General features: G+C 28.6%; 2 protein-coding genes, 1 long non-coding RNA gene and 1 pseudogene across 6 annotated transcripts in view; 3 read left to right on the forward strand and 1 right to left on the reverse strand.

Moving 5' to 3' along the window:
• LOC140669361 (uncharacterized) overlaps positions 1–18,671 on the reverse strand; it is a 162,436-nt gene that overhangs the window by 124,685 nt on the left and 19,080 nt on the right. The gene's annotated exons all lie outside the window — the stretch shown is intronic.
• LOC140669457 (luciferin 4-monooxygenase-like) lies at positions 1,999–5,985 on the forward strand. The gene is made up of 8 exons (XM_072899318.1): positions 1,999–2,100; positions 2,394–2,522; positions 2,664–2,871; positions 3,265–3,749; positions 4,298–4,475; positions 4,643–4,864; positions 5,124–5,353; positions 5,809–5,985. Exons 1-8 carry the CDS (start codon positions 2,065–2,067, stop codon positions 5,968–5,970), a joined length of 1,650 nt encoding a protein of 549 aa, XP_072755419.1. The 5' UTR covers positions 1,999–2,064; the 3' UTR covers positions 5,971–5,985.
• LOC140669701 (uncharacterized) lies at positions 8,491–9,899 on the forward strand. 3 transcript variants are annotated; one of them, XR_012047384.1, is made up of 3 exons: positions 8,491–8,817; positions 9,019–9,096; positions 9,217–9,899. It is a non-coding gene; the product is annotated as an uncharacterized lncRNA (long non-coding RNA). The 3 variants fall into 3 exon arrangements; XR_012047382.1 differs by having other exon boundaries at positions 8,494–8,817; positions 9,208–9,899; XR_012047383.1 differs by having other exon boundaries at positions 8,501–8,817; positions 9,301–9,899.
• On the forward strand, positions 11,189–15,982 carry LOC140669526 (luciferin 4-monooxygenase-like; annotated as a pseudogene).

The following is an 18,671-nucleotide window of genomic DNA, read 5'->3' on the forward strand; positions in this document are numbered from 1 at the left end:
CATTGCAATATTCACTTTCATTAAAATAATTACTCATCATATCGGGTAACAAAAATCATAAATTATATGCTCGCAATTGCTAGTTAGTTTTTGTTCTTAAAAATATTTAAAATATTACGATTCGAGCCATTATTTTAAATATTTTTAGAAACAAAAACTAACGATTGCGAATATGTAATTTATGACTTTTTGTTACCCGAAATGATGAGTAATTATTGTAATTTTAAATTTTCTTATTCTGTGTATATATATATATATAGTTCAAGCATATATTACGTAAAATTTGAAGCTTTGTAAAAATTGCTTATTAAATCTCAATATCTACTATCGTACTATAGTAATGTTATATGATATAAACTTAAGTTCTCTGTTGCTTATACAAGCACATGAAACTTCTTGTGACATACAACAAGAGGAAAATAAAGATCAGTCAAGAATTTCAAGTTGTTTGGCCGAACATGAGCCATACGATGAAAGCATTGTTGCGAGCGTAGAATTTCTCGAACCTTGTTGAATTCTTTTCACACTGGTGTTGCGTTGACGTAAAATTTTAATTTCGGTCATCGGCAAATGAATTAATTATTAATTTATACCGATCAAAAATCGACCTTGCAGTAAAACAGAACGCGAAAGCGTACAATATAAAAGTTTGAAGATATGAAACGTTATATTTAATCTATTGACTAGAGTTTGAAGTGTATTCCTCTGTTATCATTATCAATCGATAAGAATATATTTCGATTAAAGAATCTCTTGTTAAATGGATATCTACCTATATTATTGAGATAATTAAATTTTCATTTTATTAATGTTGTTTTTTTATTTCACATTGACGTTTTTCATAATTTTATGAACTGTATATATTTTTAAACACAAGTAAGAGAAAATTCTTGACGAGTCTCAAGATTATCGTCCAAGTGCAGATAAAATTTAAAGCTTAACGATAATGTCATGTTTGTAGAATAAATGGACAAGAACTGGCGAAAAGACAACGGCTGGATGAAGCGAGAACATCGAGATTGTCGATACTAAAGGAAAGTTTGAGAAACAGGAACATTCCCATCACCTTGAGTCGGCCACATAGTGCACTCTCGTGTCACGTTGCCGCATTCATAAATTGGTTAGAACTTGGGACTGTCGACCAACGCTATCCCTTTAACGCCACTTGCTGCAGTGATAAACTATGCCCACTTAACGAATAAAACGGAGGTGCGATATATCATATTTATAAAAATATAATATTCAAGAGTTATATCCACATTATGTAATTATCATTGTTGTCAAAATTTTAATTAAATATACATTTTAAAATTCTTGTGAAATTTTTTTCCGATCAAAATTATATACAGTTGAAAGAAAAATTTACATTCAATAATTTTTTTTTTTAAATATTCGTAATTGATATCTTGCTGACAAGTATTGCGTATTGCGTCAGTGTTATTATTATGGTATACAGACCAGTTTTATAATTGGTTTTATAAAAAATAAGTTGTATGACATATAGATATTCTTCTTTAATAAACAATTTTTTCAAGTAAATATTTATTGTATATTTCTCATTTCTTACAGTTCAATATTTCTTCAATATAAAAGTGTTTTCTTTTGCGACATTTTGTTAGAATAAAATCGGATCGCGCTACATTAAATCAGTGGTTTTTATTCAAAAAGACTCGGAATTACTCAACAGAAAGAGAGTTACGTTCGTGGACGGGACTTGCGCATCCGAGCTTGCATACAAATATTTGTCTTTCCTCGGTACATCACGACAGCATTGTCTGACAACGCTTGCGAATGGTGGGTTTTTTCCTAATGGATCTCTTAATAATTTCCATTATAAAAACAACTTTCAGAGAAAATGTTGATGTATTCACTACTTAAGACTACTTATCTCTTCCATTTAGTCCAAATTGTATACTTTAATACGTTATCGTATTTTACAATTGTGTGTCAACGTAATATCAGTATCAAATGTGATAACGCTCGTTTAGTCGGTTATAAGCTTTATAAGAGACAGGTTTTAGAATATATCGAGTATTAAATATAATATTAAGTATATTTTTCACCATGATGAACTTAAAGGATCAAGATATCGTCGAAGAGGTACAGATTTAATAAATATTAAAAATTATTAGAAACCTGTATCGTTAGCGCCGTATTCGTAGTGTTAAAGATTTTCTATTCGAGATATGGAAAAAGTTTCATAACTATGTCTCCTTTTTTCTATCAGAATTATAAACATATATAACTACTGCATTTAAATACTATAGAAAAAAATATGAACTGTACCTGCTAAATAAATCTTTTTATCTTGCATTACGTAATTTTGTTCTCCGGCATTTAAATTTATAATCGTCAAATAATTACACTTGCCATGATGAACAATAAATTTTTAGGCCAGTTTGACGTTTAGAATAGAAGACAATATATTGATTGGTAAAGAAGTACCGATTCACAATGAATGCACGAACGTTGGAGCATTAGTGTTGGAAAAGCTGCGAAGCAAACCGGAATTCGTCGCGCAAGTAAGTAGATATAGTCTACTTCTATGAAAAGGGTGTCGATAGACGTGCCATCGGATCGACTTTAACGTAAATTCCGTTAACGTGGATTCGCCTTTTAACCCCCGCTCGTTCCGTAATCCGTAATGCATATGTGTGTTGTAGGTGGAGGCCGTTACCGGCACAAAGACCACTTTTGCGGAAATGACGGAGAAAAGCGTGAAATGCGCGCTGTGGTTGAGAGAGCAGGCTGTTCAACCGGGCGACATAATCGGCATTTGCACTCACAATCACTTGGAATCATACGTACCGCTGCTAGCGGCACTCTACATCGACGCCATTAGCAACCCATGGGACGACGAACTCTCCCCAAGTACGTTATTACTTTTCTTCCGCTTTTCCAGCTTGTTCCCGATTCTTTTTTTCGCGCCGAGCATTAAACTACCGACTGCCGAACCAGATCTGATTTTCCGCACGTACAACGCAACGATGTTGTTATTGCAAAGCATTTCATTTCAAATCTTTTTTCTTTTTCATTTTCTAACTTTCTTTTAATTTTTTTTTTTTTAATCAATCAGCACAGCAAAAAAAAAAAAAAAAAAGATAGGAATTACTCGGACGCATAGTTTCGCTTTTATCTTTGTCACGAATCCGCAAGGAAAATATGGCGATTTAATACAAATATAACGAAAGTAACGACGACATCGGGTCGAGATTTTTTCAAATACGTGGAATAAATTTACATAGAAATTTCTTCATTTTTCAGCGACCGCACGTTTTTTTCTCTCGCTAACAAGACCGAAAATAGTGTTTGCGAATGTTGAATCGGTCGAATGTTTGGCACGGATCATCGAGGAGGACCATCTGGATGTTAAACTGGTGGTTTTCGGTGAGTTGGAGGGATTCGAGAACGCGTCTTTGACGCACATTCTACGTTCGCAAGATTTAAGAAAGATAGACGAGTTCGAGTGTTCAAAACTGACTAGTCCCGATCAGATTGCTACGATCGTTTGTTCATCCGGCACTAGCGGTTTTCCGAAAGGTACCGAGATCAGCCACGCATCCATGATCAATTACATGACTCACGTCAAAATCCATGATCTCAGCGGACACGTATCCATGTGGACGCCCTCCATGCGTTGGTATTGCGGTCTATTCATTGTCATTAAGGCTATTCTAGATTGCTCTAAGAGGATAATAGTGGATTGCGATGACGACGACGAGTTGTGCCACTTCATCGAGAAGTACGAGGCAAGTGATGAGAGATTAGCATATAATCGTGTAATTGCATATTAACGGCGAATCGGAATCAACATACATATCACTAACAAATTAATAAATGATTATAAGTTGATATGGTAAATAACGTATTATTTTCACAAGCAATAGACAGTTATTTAAAAAGCTTTATAAAACACTTTTTTAGCGACAAGCGTGAGCTCGTACATATAGTATATAGCACCTTTTAAATTAATTTTATGCAAATTTACGAGATAAAATTTGGCGATATCACGTAATTTATTATGCACTTTTCGTACACAACATCTGTTGGCATTATTATTTCCATTTGGGGATATTCTTGCGTATAGAGGGTATTATTTCACGCGATATTACGCTCGCGCGTTCGCGTTAATTTGTGTTAATTTATGTCGCGTGGCGAATTTGCTAAAGGATAACACGGTGCCCGAATTGAGGCACATCTACAACTGAGTGTGATAGTTGTACCGAATGATTTATTGCCTCGTGCAGGTAATACCGCCGCGTGAGAACGTTCTAGTTTAACAGCGTTTTGCATTCAGGTATCCTGGTTTAGATGCGATTCCTGTTTCCCCATCCGGCTGATAAAGTTCGACGTATTAAGCAAGTACCGACTACTGACATTGAAAATCCTTTTGTTTGGCGGCGCACATTTTCAAAGAGAACTACAACAGTCTCTGGTGAAACTTTTGCCGCACACAAATGTCATATTGAGCTACGGTGAGTTGTATGGGACCTATCATAAAGATGACACACACAGATAATAAATCGTTATTCAAAAAACTCGTCATTTCGTACAAGTTTGATAATGCAAACAATGCATTTAAAACACGTACGATAAATATGTGTTATGAAAGAAAAACAATTTTTATACAAACTGCCCGCAGGAATGACGGATTACGGTGGATTATGCACCCGTCAAACGAAATACAGTAAACCGGGCAGTTGTGGATTTGTGTGTGAAACAGGACGACTGAAAGTGGTCGATTCTAACGCAGGAAGAATCTTGGGGGCTAACAAAACCGGAGAAATATGGGCTAAATCATCGTACATGATGAATGGATATTACAATAACCCTGAGGCTACAAAGAACGCTATCGATTCGGACGGTAAGCATAAAATAGTTTGACACGTCATTTATTTATTTAGAGCAGATGCGGCATTCATTTATTTAATTAAAACAAATATAAAAACTTTAATATGAAAATATATAATGTCTCAGTTAACATATTTTTGTCTTATGTAGAGTGTTCTTAAATCAGAAATAGTGAAAATAATTTCAGTTATTAATATCAAAACGTCCATAGTTTTCACACGCTATAAACGATTTAAAAAATTGTAAAATCGCGCAATTTGCTTTAATTTTAGGATGGTTACATACGGGCGATCTCGGTTATTATGATGACGATGGCGAAATCTTCCTCGTCGATAGAATATCAGAATTTATCAACTATAGAGCTATCAAAATATCGCCTGCGGAAGTCGAAGCTTTGATTCAGCAACATCCCGCAGTCCTCCAAGTGGCCGTAGTGGCGGTACCGCATGCTATCAACGAGGAACACGCCATGGCTTTTGTCGCAAAAATACCCGGCAAAGAGGTAATATTTTAATAAATGAAAATTTGCAATATATATAATTGAAATAAATACGTGACAGATGTGTTTAGAATCTTCATCTAATCATCTCAGATCTTTCACAAAAATTTCTCTCTTTATCTCTCTCTTTCAGATATTATAAATTATTTTCAAAAATTTACTTTTACACCTACATAAATTTTCTCTATTAAACGGATAACATAATAAAATGTTTACTGAACGTTTTGATATTTTTTAGAGAATTATTTGTGTAAAAAAATATCCAAACTAAACTCATATTGCCCAAACTTTTCCTCAAAAGGAAAGTTGGCTTATATAAATCTCCTGCATTTATTGACTTTTACCAAAAAGAGAACTGACCTGTTTTTCCGCACACAGCTTCAATTTACTGCAAGCCCTAAGAGTTTAACCGTCTTGCCCTACATACGTTACATTACAATTTCTCACGTAAATTCCAGGCGACGGAGCTCGACATAACCGACTTGGTGGAGCAGAACATGCCGTGGTATTGTAGATTGCATGCGGGAGTTAAATTCATGCAACGGCTTCCTCGCACAGCTACGGGAAAGATCGCTAAGAAAGAGCTCAAGCAGATCGCTAAAACTTATACAAAAGATTGATTTTATATAAAAGTTGTCGATTTGCTTGATTTACCTAATTATTTCCTAAGAAGTTTAACAATTTAATTAATAAAAAATTTAAAAACTTTTTTTAAATGTGTTTGATTTTTTCCTTATAATATAATAATGCATCTAAGACTCAAATAATATTAATTCTTTATATACGTTTTATTTCTTATAAATTAATTTAATGCAATCAATATTATAGAAAATTGTTTACCAATTGTTTAACCCTTTGTTTATTATTAATAAATATACAGAGCAATATATATATATATATACCTTGCTCTATAATATCGTAACTTATTCTTATTTGTTAATTATATGAATAAAATAGAATAATTTTATATACGTTAAGATACGCGTATATTATTGCTGCATATTTGTGTTATATATGTATGTTATATATGATATATGACCAATTAAAATAATAAAACGATATGAGATAATGCCTATAATAGAAATAAATATTTTGCTATACATATATGTATATGAATTAGCTGCATGTATATAAAATACTGTTCACAAATAATAATATTTTTATAACAAATAACATTTTAATAATAAAATGTTGTTTGTAAATATCTTAAAAAAGAGATAGAAAATACAAATAAAAAAAATTTTAATACTTATACCATTTATACTTGTTTTACTAGGAATATGTTAGAACACAGATTAGATATATTATTTATCTATGTAGGAAACATTATGATATAAAATACGATATAAAATTCTGTAGCACTATTATAGTTTGAAGTAATAGAGGCTGTCGTTAAAAAATGTTGGAAAGAAATTCAAAAGATTTTCCGAACATCTTGCTCATTTATTTCATTTATCATCGTTGAAAGCAGATTTTCTTTCTCGGGATATTCATGTTACGTTGTCCTTATTACGTACATCTACGAGTATATCATATGCATATGCATCAAAAAGAGAAACTCGAACAAAGCAAAAAAAGCTTTCTGTGTGTAATACCATAAAATATCTGCCTCAATTGCTCCCGACATAAGAAGAGCAGAGAAATAAAATGAAAGTAAATCATATCTCACTTGATAAGAATGAGACTTTACAGTAATATAATGCTCAACTGCGTTAACAAGCATTTAAAACAACAAATAATATAAATACATATATATGATATGATTCGCGACAGATTATATTTAGTATTGCATTTTATATATTTATGAGTGGAAATGGCTGACAAACGATTGTTGAAGTTTTTCACCGTTCATTAACACAATTTACATGTTTAATGCTAATTGCCTTTGCAAAAAGCATCATTAAAACAAATTAAATACAGTTAAATTAAATATGTCGATTATTATTTGAACATTTATTTGTCGCAAATTATTTAAACATTTTCTGAATTAGACCAAATAAAATATTAATTCTTCCTTGCTTTAAAGGGTAATACTTTAATTATTTTAATTATTTTAATGTTCCCTAATTGATATCGTGTATGTTTTATTGCATTGCAGAATGTATTTTGCAGAAAAGAATATAACAAAGCTATTTCTATATATATGACAAAAATTAAATAAAACATTTTATTGTTACTAATATTGTTGCAGAGCTATGATAATGTAATAGATAAATGTTTTTCTTTTAAATGTGTTAAATATGTTTGATTCTTTCTGATAATATAATAAAATAATAATAATAGTACCTACAAAATTCGAATAATATAAATTCTTTATATACGTTTTATTTCTCATAAATTAATTCAATGCAATCAATGTTATAGAGAATTGTTTACTAGTTGTTACATATTATTATAATTTTATGGTCAATAAAGATTTATACAAAAAAAGTGTAGTGCAAAAAATTAAAAAATTGTAAAATAAGAATTATTGTTTTTATATGTAACTCAATAAAAATTTAAACAAAAAAATTAAACAAGATATTTTATATATTTATAATTTTACAACTATAACTACAATAAATAACTTTGCTCAAGAAATTTTCCTATAAGAACGAGATATTATGCAAGAAAATTTGTTATATTTATGTCACACAGCAAATAAGTACACTGAAAAAAAAACTTCAAAACTTATTATTCATATAATTTTGTAATTTACAATGTAAAGTATAAAATATTTTTAAAAAATATAAATCTCTCAAAGAGTCGAAATAAAAGCACGATTATAATATGTATGATTATATTATAATATATTATAAATGTTATCAAATTTTCTACATTATTTTCTATACGATGAATAGTTTAGTACTTATTATTATATAATTTCAGTAGTTTTTATACAAAGATTTTTATGTAAAATTTTCTCAACTTTTACATTTTCCAATCAATACTTAAAGAAAACATGCATATGTTTGATATTTTTTTCACTCTCTTTACGAATCTATATCTATGGTTTGAACCATAAATATGTGTGTCATATATTTTTACGTCGTATAGAACAAATATTTTGTCAATGTTGAAACCAAGAGTCAATCAAAACTTTCCTGGCCAACTATCCTGGTGTAATAATTACACGCATACATTGGCGTGTTTAATTTTTGAAAATTAAACTTCCGTTTAATTCTTCTCGAAAATATATATAGCGAGAAAAGTGCAAGCGAGAAAAACGCGAAGTGGCAGTTGCCGCGGTTATATTTTCGTAATTACCTTCGAAAGTAAAGCGTGCTAAACTGCAGCGAAGTTTTAATATTTGTTTCACAAGGTGTGTTTATAATCTGACTACGCTTTCTCCGTTCGACAAGCAAAGAAAACTAAGTGTTCGCGAGTAAGTAAACACGAGGTTCGAAAAGAAGTGTGTTGAAATAATTTCCTTCTCTTGTACAGCCGACCGGCTTTAAAATCAAAGTAGTTTAGAGCAGCCGGATTAAGTAAGTCAGTAAGATTTAATCAAGTTATTGCGGCTTGCGCGGAACTAAAACAACTAATAAAATAAGCTGCACGTTGCACGATTGCTCGTGATTAAGAGTGACATGATAACGAGTATTAGTTATGTAGAAGGGCTCGTTTTTTTCGCGCAAGGAAATCACGCTGCGATCAGTCTTTTTTAAAATAAATTTATCTTTTGCAAGTGACAGCCGAGAAATTGATGAAGTCAATGCAGGGAAATCGAGAAGACTTTGTGAGAACGTTAAATTTACCGAGACATGGTTCGTATTCTCATCTCTATTTTATCGTTAAATGTTCGAATAAATGTTCTCTATGACACAATAATAAACGTTGTTCTGAATATTTGTAGTATTCTGAGCATTATTGTAAAGTTGTTTTAGCTGTGCGATCGAAACATTTGATACGTGCAATGGCATATATACATATAATATTCGATCTAACTAAAATGATTTGCTTGTCGCTAGAATGTTCCCTCTCGAGAAAAGAAAAAAGGAACGTGACAATTGCGAAGCAAGAATAGAATCTCTAGGAGATTGGAAAGCCAAAGAAAGATGCGGTCACGAGTCACGAGTGCAAAAAATATGAAACTTCATATTTTCTTAATGTCTCTCTGTATGGCACTATTATTATTACATTTTTATTAAATAATTTTTTAATGAAATTTCGAATCTATTTGTTTTTAATGAAGCATAAGATATTACAGTGAATAATAATAAACAGGCTGATGTAAATCAAAACTTTAGTTCTTCATAAAATTACTTCGTGTATTGATTTTTCTATTGGATAATCTGTCTCTTCGTAAACGACGGTTGCCATCGAGAAATTATCACGTCTATCCAGATAGAAGCCTCTTGAAATCGATTCCCTATAATCTCGCTAGAAATTCATCAACTCTATGAAATACGCATTGCGCAACTTTTTATCAATAACGAAAACAGTAACGACATAATGCAATATAAGGTACGATAAAGTGTACAAATTTTATGAAAAGACAGAGTATCTAATAGATAATAATAAATAATAACAAATAAAAACAATAATTATATATAATAATCTCAATAACTATATAGTCTCTCCTTAATTCGAAACATCAATGTAACAAGTACAAATTACTAATCCTGCAAAATATCAAAGAGTATCAAAAGATGCTAGATAGACCATACTATCGACAAATTCAAACAAAACATCTAAAGTTAATAAAATGAACGTATTTTTCATATTTATGTTGAGAGATAGGTACTTATGTGAAATTTCTTCTGTAGAAAAATAAACATTATTTTGATAACAAAAGTATAAACAAATAAGAATGATAAGTCGATAATAATAATAATGGGATTTCCAGTCGTTATTGTTGTCGAGAGACTATACGTATTAATCAAATTATTTCGTAATGTAATTTATCAAAAATCAATAATGATAGCAAAACATTACATAACGTGCATGAGATTCATATATGATAAGATATACATATATGCAATATTCTTGTGAATCCTATCGTTATACATATTTGCGATATCTTTTGTCTTGACAACAATAAAAAATAGAAATCTGCGTAATAAAACTTATATTTCACTATTCATAAAGAGAAAGAGCAGGGCTAAATTGAGGAACTAATCTACAAACGAGTAACTTCAAATTTACGAATTAAATATATTATAATTAAATAATCGCTTTTTTAAATAGATTTCTTAATTGATAATTTTCACATTAAATATGATTCTAATAAAAAATAACGCTTATTATTGACGATATTTATGATTTTATTTTAAAAGAATAAAAATTGTGATAAAATGTAATCTAATTTAAGAAAATAAGGAATAACATTGCAGTATATATAGAAATTTATAATAAAACTATGAAAATATAATAAGATTATAAGATAAAATTTTTCTTATATTAATTTGTTGTTATAGAAATATTATAAATATTATTCATAATATTCTTATTGTAATCTTATTCTTCTATAAAAAAGCTTTTCGTTTATTCTTTCATTAAAATAAAAATAAACATATTGAATAATGTTTAATATAAAAAGAAATCGATATAACGAGATATCTTATTATGCTTGCAATTTTACAAGTTTCTATAGTGTAATGTTATCTCTCGTTGAATCTTTCCGCTGAAAACTAGATAATGTTACTTTTTATTAACTTTGATTAGACCATTAATTTTAACAAACTGATAGTTACTCTATTATTATTATTATTATCTAGTTACCTCAAAAAACTTATAAAAAATGTTTTGTTCCTCATGTGTGTATAACTTATGCTATGAGATCGACCTCTAAATACAATTTTTTTAAATGTAAATATAAATAGGTAAATAAGAGCGCTTTTAGTATGTGTTTATTTAGCATTGCGGAGACACACACATTGATTTCATATTTTATACGTGTCAAGTGAGATGTCATTTGAGAATAATGAGCATTGAATGTTTCTGCGAAGCATTCGAAACATTTTTCAACGTTGTCAAAGCAGATAGTAGTTCATGAATGCAGCGAAAAAATTTTATCGTTTCGCATGGTTACAATGAATTACTATGACATCGAATAGGCGCAATGCGTAAGTATAGCAGCATCCAAATGCAATTCCGTTTTGATAAGCGTATTTTTATCGCCTGTAAATGCATTTTATAGACCACCAAACGGAAATCTCACCTTTCTCCCTCCTTCTTGCGACATCATAAATTTATTATATATATATATATATATATATATATCATCGAACACAAAATTTCTCGAATAAAACCCGATTCACGTTATATGACAATGACACGACAAAAGCTACCATGCATTTACATATAGTAGCAAACAATAACCATGTTTATAAACAATTTTTGTAACTTATAAAATTTCTGTACTTTATATTTTTTTTTATAACGTAATGTTCTTTTTCTAAAGTTCTTAAAAAAATTTGAACTTTTTATCTTCATAATGTTATCTTCATTAGCAAATATAAACAATTTAAGTAGACTCACATTATAATCGAGGTATTTAGTAAGTGGTGGGAGATTGATAAAAGTCTGCTATATAAGCTCATATGAAATGTTGATTTATTATCGACTTGTGACTAAAATTTCTTAGAGACATGGAGATTAGCAGAGAAAAAGCCGACAAGCGGGTAAGAACGTGTTATCGATAGACTTGGCGAATAGACATTTGCATCAATGGAATTATTGTCACGATGTATCTTTGCTTTTCTCCAGTACGTACCGTCGTTCAGAATCGAGAATAACGTATTGATTGGCGCGGAGGAAACTCATCCGACATGCACGAACATTGGAGAACTGGTTCTCGATAGATTGAGGAATAAACCGGATTTTGTCGGACAAGTACCATCACATGAAAATCTTATGATTGATTAGACTTTATCGTGTCTGTAGCTTTAACAACTTTAATTAGTTCTGAGCTTCAAAATTAAGTGAATTTCAAAATTACATCAATAATAAATTAAAATAAAGTTTCCTTCTAATTTTTCGCAATGCTTTATACAGTATTAACTGATAATCTTTGAACAACATCAAAGACAAGAGAGTTTATAAACAAGTATAATATATTTTATAAATAATATGCAACACCTCTCGATTATAAAATAAATTAAATCAACATAAAGTTCATATATATATATATATATATATATATATTTATTTAAATTACTTTATAATTATTTCTTTATTTAAATTAGTTACACACACATATTAAAAATTAATTTACAAATAGTTTATATATATAAACTAGTTTAATTTTTTAAGAATTGCAAAATATTTAGGTGGACGTCACATCGGGGAAAGAAAACACCATATGCAGAAATGAGAGAACAGAGTATCAAATGTGTCTTATGGTTAAGAAAAAATGGCGTTCAAAAAGGCGACAAAATTGGCATAAGGACTGATAATCACTTAAACACATATATCCCAATATACGCAAGTCTGTATGTTGCGGCAGTAATCTGTCCGTGGGATCACGATGTATCGAAAAGTATGTCATTTTTTATCTATCAAAATCTTATGAGATAGAAGTGACAAAATAAAACTAGGTGACATCCATTCCAATATAAAAAATCCAACTGCTGCATTAATTTCTAAGTAACGATTAGTTAATAACAATTAACAACTGTTAGATAATTTTAAAAAATAACTATATCGTACTGTCATATCTATATATTTATAATGTCCGCACGATCTTTTTTATCACTGATATTTCCAAAGATGATCTTCGTGAACGCGGCATCCGTCGAGAATTTAGTAAAGGCCACGAAAAAAGAGAATTTTGAAGTGAAAATTGTGGTTATCGGTAACGTGCCAGGATTTGGTAGCCCCTTCCGAAATCAACGAATTTCGTTGTACTAAAATTGATAATCCTCATGATGTAGCAATGATCTGTAGTTCTTCCGGTACGACAGGTATGCCGAAAGGAACTGAGCTATCTTATATATCTCTTTACAACAGCGTCACTCCCATTGAGGAAGTTCATATGATCAATGAAATATCATTATGGTTATCCACGATACGATGGCATTGCGGACTGACCGTGAAGATTGAAATGATCCTCTCGAACGCGAAATGGACCATTATTCCAGAAACAATAATTGATAATGCAATTGAAATATGCAAGATTATTTATAAATAGGGAGTAAGTTTTAGAAAATGAGTTTATAATAATTCAAGCCATGAATTAGTAATTAATATTCACTTTTCTCGTTTAATTATCGTAAATAAACATTGTCTTAATTAATGACTTAAATGTCTTTTCAACGTAGAATTTATGCTATTTTCAAATTCTTTGTTATACGTTTTTATATACTTGAAACATGCGCTCATTAGAAATTCTATCCACTTTTTCAACTTTCCATTAACATGTATACGGTACAACTGTGTAATATCTTGGTTTGTTCTTTCTACTATCTGAATTCTGTTACACATTTAAAGTTTGATATTTAACTTGTACTTGAAAGCTCTTCCTTCCAATTTTCCTTTTTTTTATATTATTTTATTTTTTTGTGTAACATTACTTTAGAAACACTTTACGCTGTCCCCTTTCTCAAGTTAACTACTTTTTACACACTGAATTATTATTCTTATGTAACTAATTGTTATTAAAAAATTTTATTTAAAAAATCATTCTTCTAATTTGAAAATATAAATAAATGCTTCTGTTATCAAACAATTTTTTTCAGAAATTATATTTTTTATTTTACTAGACTAATTGAGAAAATATTTTCTAATGAACATAATTTTTCCATTATATTCCTAGGTGACATGGTTCGTGAGTGATAATTGTACTTTAATGCGTTTCCTCAAATATAATATTTTACAAGAATACTCTCTGTCGTCTTTGAAAAAATATATCCTCATTGGTGAACCTATAACAAAGGAATCGTAGAAAACTCTCGCAAAAATCATACCGCATACTCAAGTGTTAAATTGTTATGGTAAAATGAAATCCAATTGAAAAAAAGTTATGAGCCAAGAATCAATAGTATTACAAACAAAAGAGATGATTTTCTATGTAAACAGAAAGTATTTCAGTTTCAAAAAAATATTTTAGCTTCTTTTCTTAAAAAAAAAAAAAAAAAAAAAAAAAATATTATAAAAATAAAATATTTATTATAGGTCAGAATATTAAAAAAAGATATATATTTTTTTTCAAAAAACATTTAAAACTTTAAAACATTTTCTAAGGACTGACAGATGCTGGTGGATTGTGCGTGAGTCAAATGAGAAATAGCAAGCTGGGTTCATGTGATTTCGTCACCAAGGGAGTACGGATAAAGGTAGTGGATGAAAAATCTGGCGTAATTTTAGAGGCCAACAAGAAAGGTGAACTCTGTATAAAATCAAAATTCCTGATGAATGATTATCACAAAAATCCAGAAGAAACTAAAGCAACCATTGATTCAAATGGTTAGTACTTTGGGAATAAATGAGAAATCTGCTATAATTATATTTTTAAAATATTTTGTTTGGAAAATAAATTTTTTATTACACTTTATATAATTATATTTTTGCTGCAATATATAAAACAATCTAAAAAAAAATTAAATTTTATACATATATTAACTATATAATATTGTTTGTCTCTTTCTCTCTTTGTTATATCTTCATTATGTATATGGATTTTATTTATCTGTAGAAAGAAAATTATAGTTTGTCAATTAATATGTATACAATTCAATTAGATATATTCCGTCTAGTAATGTAGATTATTCTAGTAAAAAAATTTATCTCTATATTGTATTAACGGAAAAAGTACAAATACATATAAAATGTTCCAAAAAATAAATAGATGTTAAATAAAATGAATTATTATATATTTATATAGGATGGCTGCATACTAAAGATATAGTATGATATTATGATGAGAATGGCGAGATTTATTTCGTCAATAGAATTTCGGATTTCATCAACTATAGAAGCATCAAATTGTCACCTGCGGAAATAGAAGGAGTACTTGAGCTTCATCCTTCGGTTTTCAAGGCTGTGGTAGTTTCAGTGCCACACAAAATAGATGGAGAACATCCAATGGCTTTCATTCAGAAAGTTATCGAAAAAACGGTATGACATTATATATTATAATTGTTTAGTAGTAGTACGATAACAATTAATATATAGTCATATATATTAAATGTTAAATATTTTAATAAATGATCTAAATAATTTTAATAAAAAATAAATTTTTTTCTATTATATGTATATACATATATACTTTGATACATCTGTGTGTGTTTTTATAGATAAAAGCTTCCTTTAAATTAGTAATATATAAAATAGTTATAGATAGTCCAATAGTAGTTGAAATTTTTAATTTTTTATCGAACTGATTCAAATGAAAATTATATTATTGTAAATACTTTTCATATCACTCATACCTTTTATAACATTCGAATAGCCAATGACATCTAGAGAAAACATAAAAACAATCAAGTTTAAGAAAAGAATTGCACAATTTAATAAAAAAGAATCTACCATGGTATTGCAAACTTCTAGGAGGAATCAAGTTTATAGAAGAATTTCCCCGTGTTACTACTGGAAAAATTGATAACAAGCAATTAAAATTATTAGCGAACAGTTATTCTAGTTAAATTATTTAAAAAAATATTATACACATTCTCTTCATAAGATAATTACAAAATAGCATTCTATATAAATATAGCACCATCAAACAGCTTATCTATTACGATTGATTGTGATAAAATCATAATGAACGACGAAAAAAAATGTTTGTGGAACAAAAGAAAAGATAAAAATATTTATAGTATTTAAATAAAGTTTATGTTATTAAAATATATAATATAAAATCTTGTAACAAATATGTTTTTTCCTCACACTGCTTGAAAATAATTTCAGTAATTTTTAATAATATCAAATTTAGATAATATTATTAGATTTGATAAAACTATTTTTAATCAAATTAAATCTTGTGTATATTTATTTATTATTTATTACGTAATATAAATTTCACATCTTTCAATATAAATACCAGCAAAAAAAAAGGGTATTTCTTTATAATATATGAACCCGCGAATGGAAGCACAACGAAATATTATTTATATTATATATAAACTGTACAATAATGAATTATTAATGAGAGATAATATCTGCCATATTATTTCAGAATCAATTATAAAATACATAATATTTATTAATTCTTTATTATATCGTCCTTTATTTGCAAAGTTATTATATTATGTAACTTTATTCATTTTTCTTTTTTATACATCGATTAATTTGATTAGATTAATTTTATTAATTATCAAAATTTTTTAATTTTTTAAAAATCTAAGGTATTTCTTAAATTTCTTAAAAACAGGTTATATGTGTATTTTATCTTTGCAGAGATGAAACATATAAACTCTGTATGTGTGTATTTTCATTTTTCAATATTATAATTGCTAAACAAAAAAGATAGTTAAAAACCTTGCTTATAAAATTCATAAATAATAGCATGATTTATTATGCTTATATATTAAAAAATTACTGAAAATTTTTTTTTATGTAAAAAATAAACGAAACTTATAAAACTGAAAAAAAAACAAACAGTTAAATAAAAATTATATATATTATTAATTTATGGAAAAAATATATGAAAATAACATTTAGGTACTGAACACGCACTCAAAAATTAAAAAGTTTTAGCAAGATTTTTATTACCAAAAAAAATTAATTAAAGTCAGAAACAAATATAATTTGTTTATAAAGTTAATGTTTTAAGCAAATGAACAAAAGAGCGTTCTCGCATTTCATTGATCAAATTTCTCTCTCTCTCTCTCTCCCTCTTGCTCTCTCTCTTTCTCTCTCTCTCTCAAATTCTTTCAAAGATATTCACTTTATTTTTTCTTTTTGCATATATTCTTATAAAAGAACTTCTTTTTATAAAAGTTTAGAGAGTTCAAAATCTATAATCCTAATAGACTACGACTTGCTTTTAATAGACTACGATAACTTTAATATGGTACAGATATTTGTCGATCATTTATGTTCGTATTTTTTTGCCATTGACCGCGGTTCTTTTCTTCTAGTTGGCTTTTTCTTTCGAGTAGCATGTTTGTTAAAAGCAACGCTTCCTATACCTATAGGTTTTCTACCTTGTAGACTGGCCAGCTCTGTGCGTCTCGTTTCATTTTTTACGGTGAAGATAACACCGTTTTAATTAACCCTTTGAGATTCGGCATCAAGGTAAACTTAACGACGGTAGTTTTTAACTTTCTTGCATATTTTTTTCGACTATGTTCCGCAAATAATTACAACTTCTAAACTATATTTTTAAAACATGTATCACTTTGATGTCTAATGATAAAAATATCCAAGTTTATTTTTTAGTTATTGCGCTGATAATCTGTCGATATCATATCGTATTAACTAACCTATAGCAATAGTTTTGAAACACTCCTGCAATATATCTGAGATAATTATTGGGGTACTAATCAACGGATAAAGTCCGGAAGTGATGGTCATAAGGGAGAGATAATCAACGGAAAAATTGTAGAGTTATTTACTAGACACAATTTCTTCATGTTTTTATTATTAAAACTTTAATTTGTTTTGTTAATTATAAAGAGTAAAAATTAAAGTTTATGATCAAATCAATTTTGTAGTTTTAATCATAAAGGTTTCTAGTTGAAAGTATCAGGACAAACTATCCCATCATCTCTTGAAGTTACTCTATATGTTATTATATCTGCAAAATATTTGAAAGTTTTGAATAATATATAGATGTAACTTAACTTTTTTACTTCTACAGTATTACATAGAAATTTTTAGATGTTAAAAATTTTCTTTGTGCATATTTAACGCATTATTAGTTTTGAATGTTTTTAGCTATCGTTGATTAGTTGTGGTAAGTTGTTTAGATAGATAATGCTAAAACATCAAGTAATCTATTTAATCAGTTGAATACAATATATTTCAAACAAATAATTTTATAATCGTATCAGTTACTGAAACACAAAATTATTATTTTTAGCTGCTGTTTCTAACCCATAGTGTTTATCTTATTATTAGTATATATAAACAAAATTCTTTTCCCTATTGAACGATGTAAAACAAATCATAAAATTCGAACATAATAAGATAATAAGTTACATATAAATAATAAATAATAATAATCTTGCCGAACATGTTCTCATATTATATAAAAATAACAACAACTATTATTTGCATAATTTTGAGAAATACAAGTATTAAAACAAACTAAAATTACAAAAAATTTAAAATAAGCTAGTCGGAAATCCCTCTAGGTATAATACTTACGTGTGCGTATATATCGTTTTAATCATAAAATCATTTAATCTAGCACCATTCTTTATATTTCTATATATGTATAATATTGTTCATATAC

Source organism: Anoplolepis gracilipes, chromosome 9, assembly GCF_047496725.1.
Source record: "Anoplolepis gracilipes chromosome 9, ASM4749672v1, whole genome shotgun sequence".
In the NCBI taxonomy this organism is placed as follows: Eukaryota; Metazoa; Arthropoda; class Insecta; order Hymenoptera; family Formicidae; genus Anoplolepis; species Anoplolepis gracilipes.

Excerpts from the sequence above, each read along its gene's own strand:
- LOC140669457 (XM_072899318.1), top strand. The coding sequence starts at position 2,065 with ATGATGAACTTAAAGGATCAAGATATCGTCGAAGAG. Across the intron at positions 2,101-2,393 it reads ATCAAGATATCGTCGAAGAG|GCCAGTTTGACGTTTAGAAT; the intron begins GTACAGATTTAA and ends ATAAATTTTTAG. Across the intron at positions 4,476-4,642 it reads AAATGTCATATTGAGCTACG|GAATGACGGATTACGGTGGA; the intron begins GTGAGTTGTATG and ends AACTGCCCGCAG.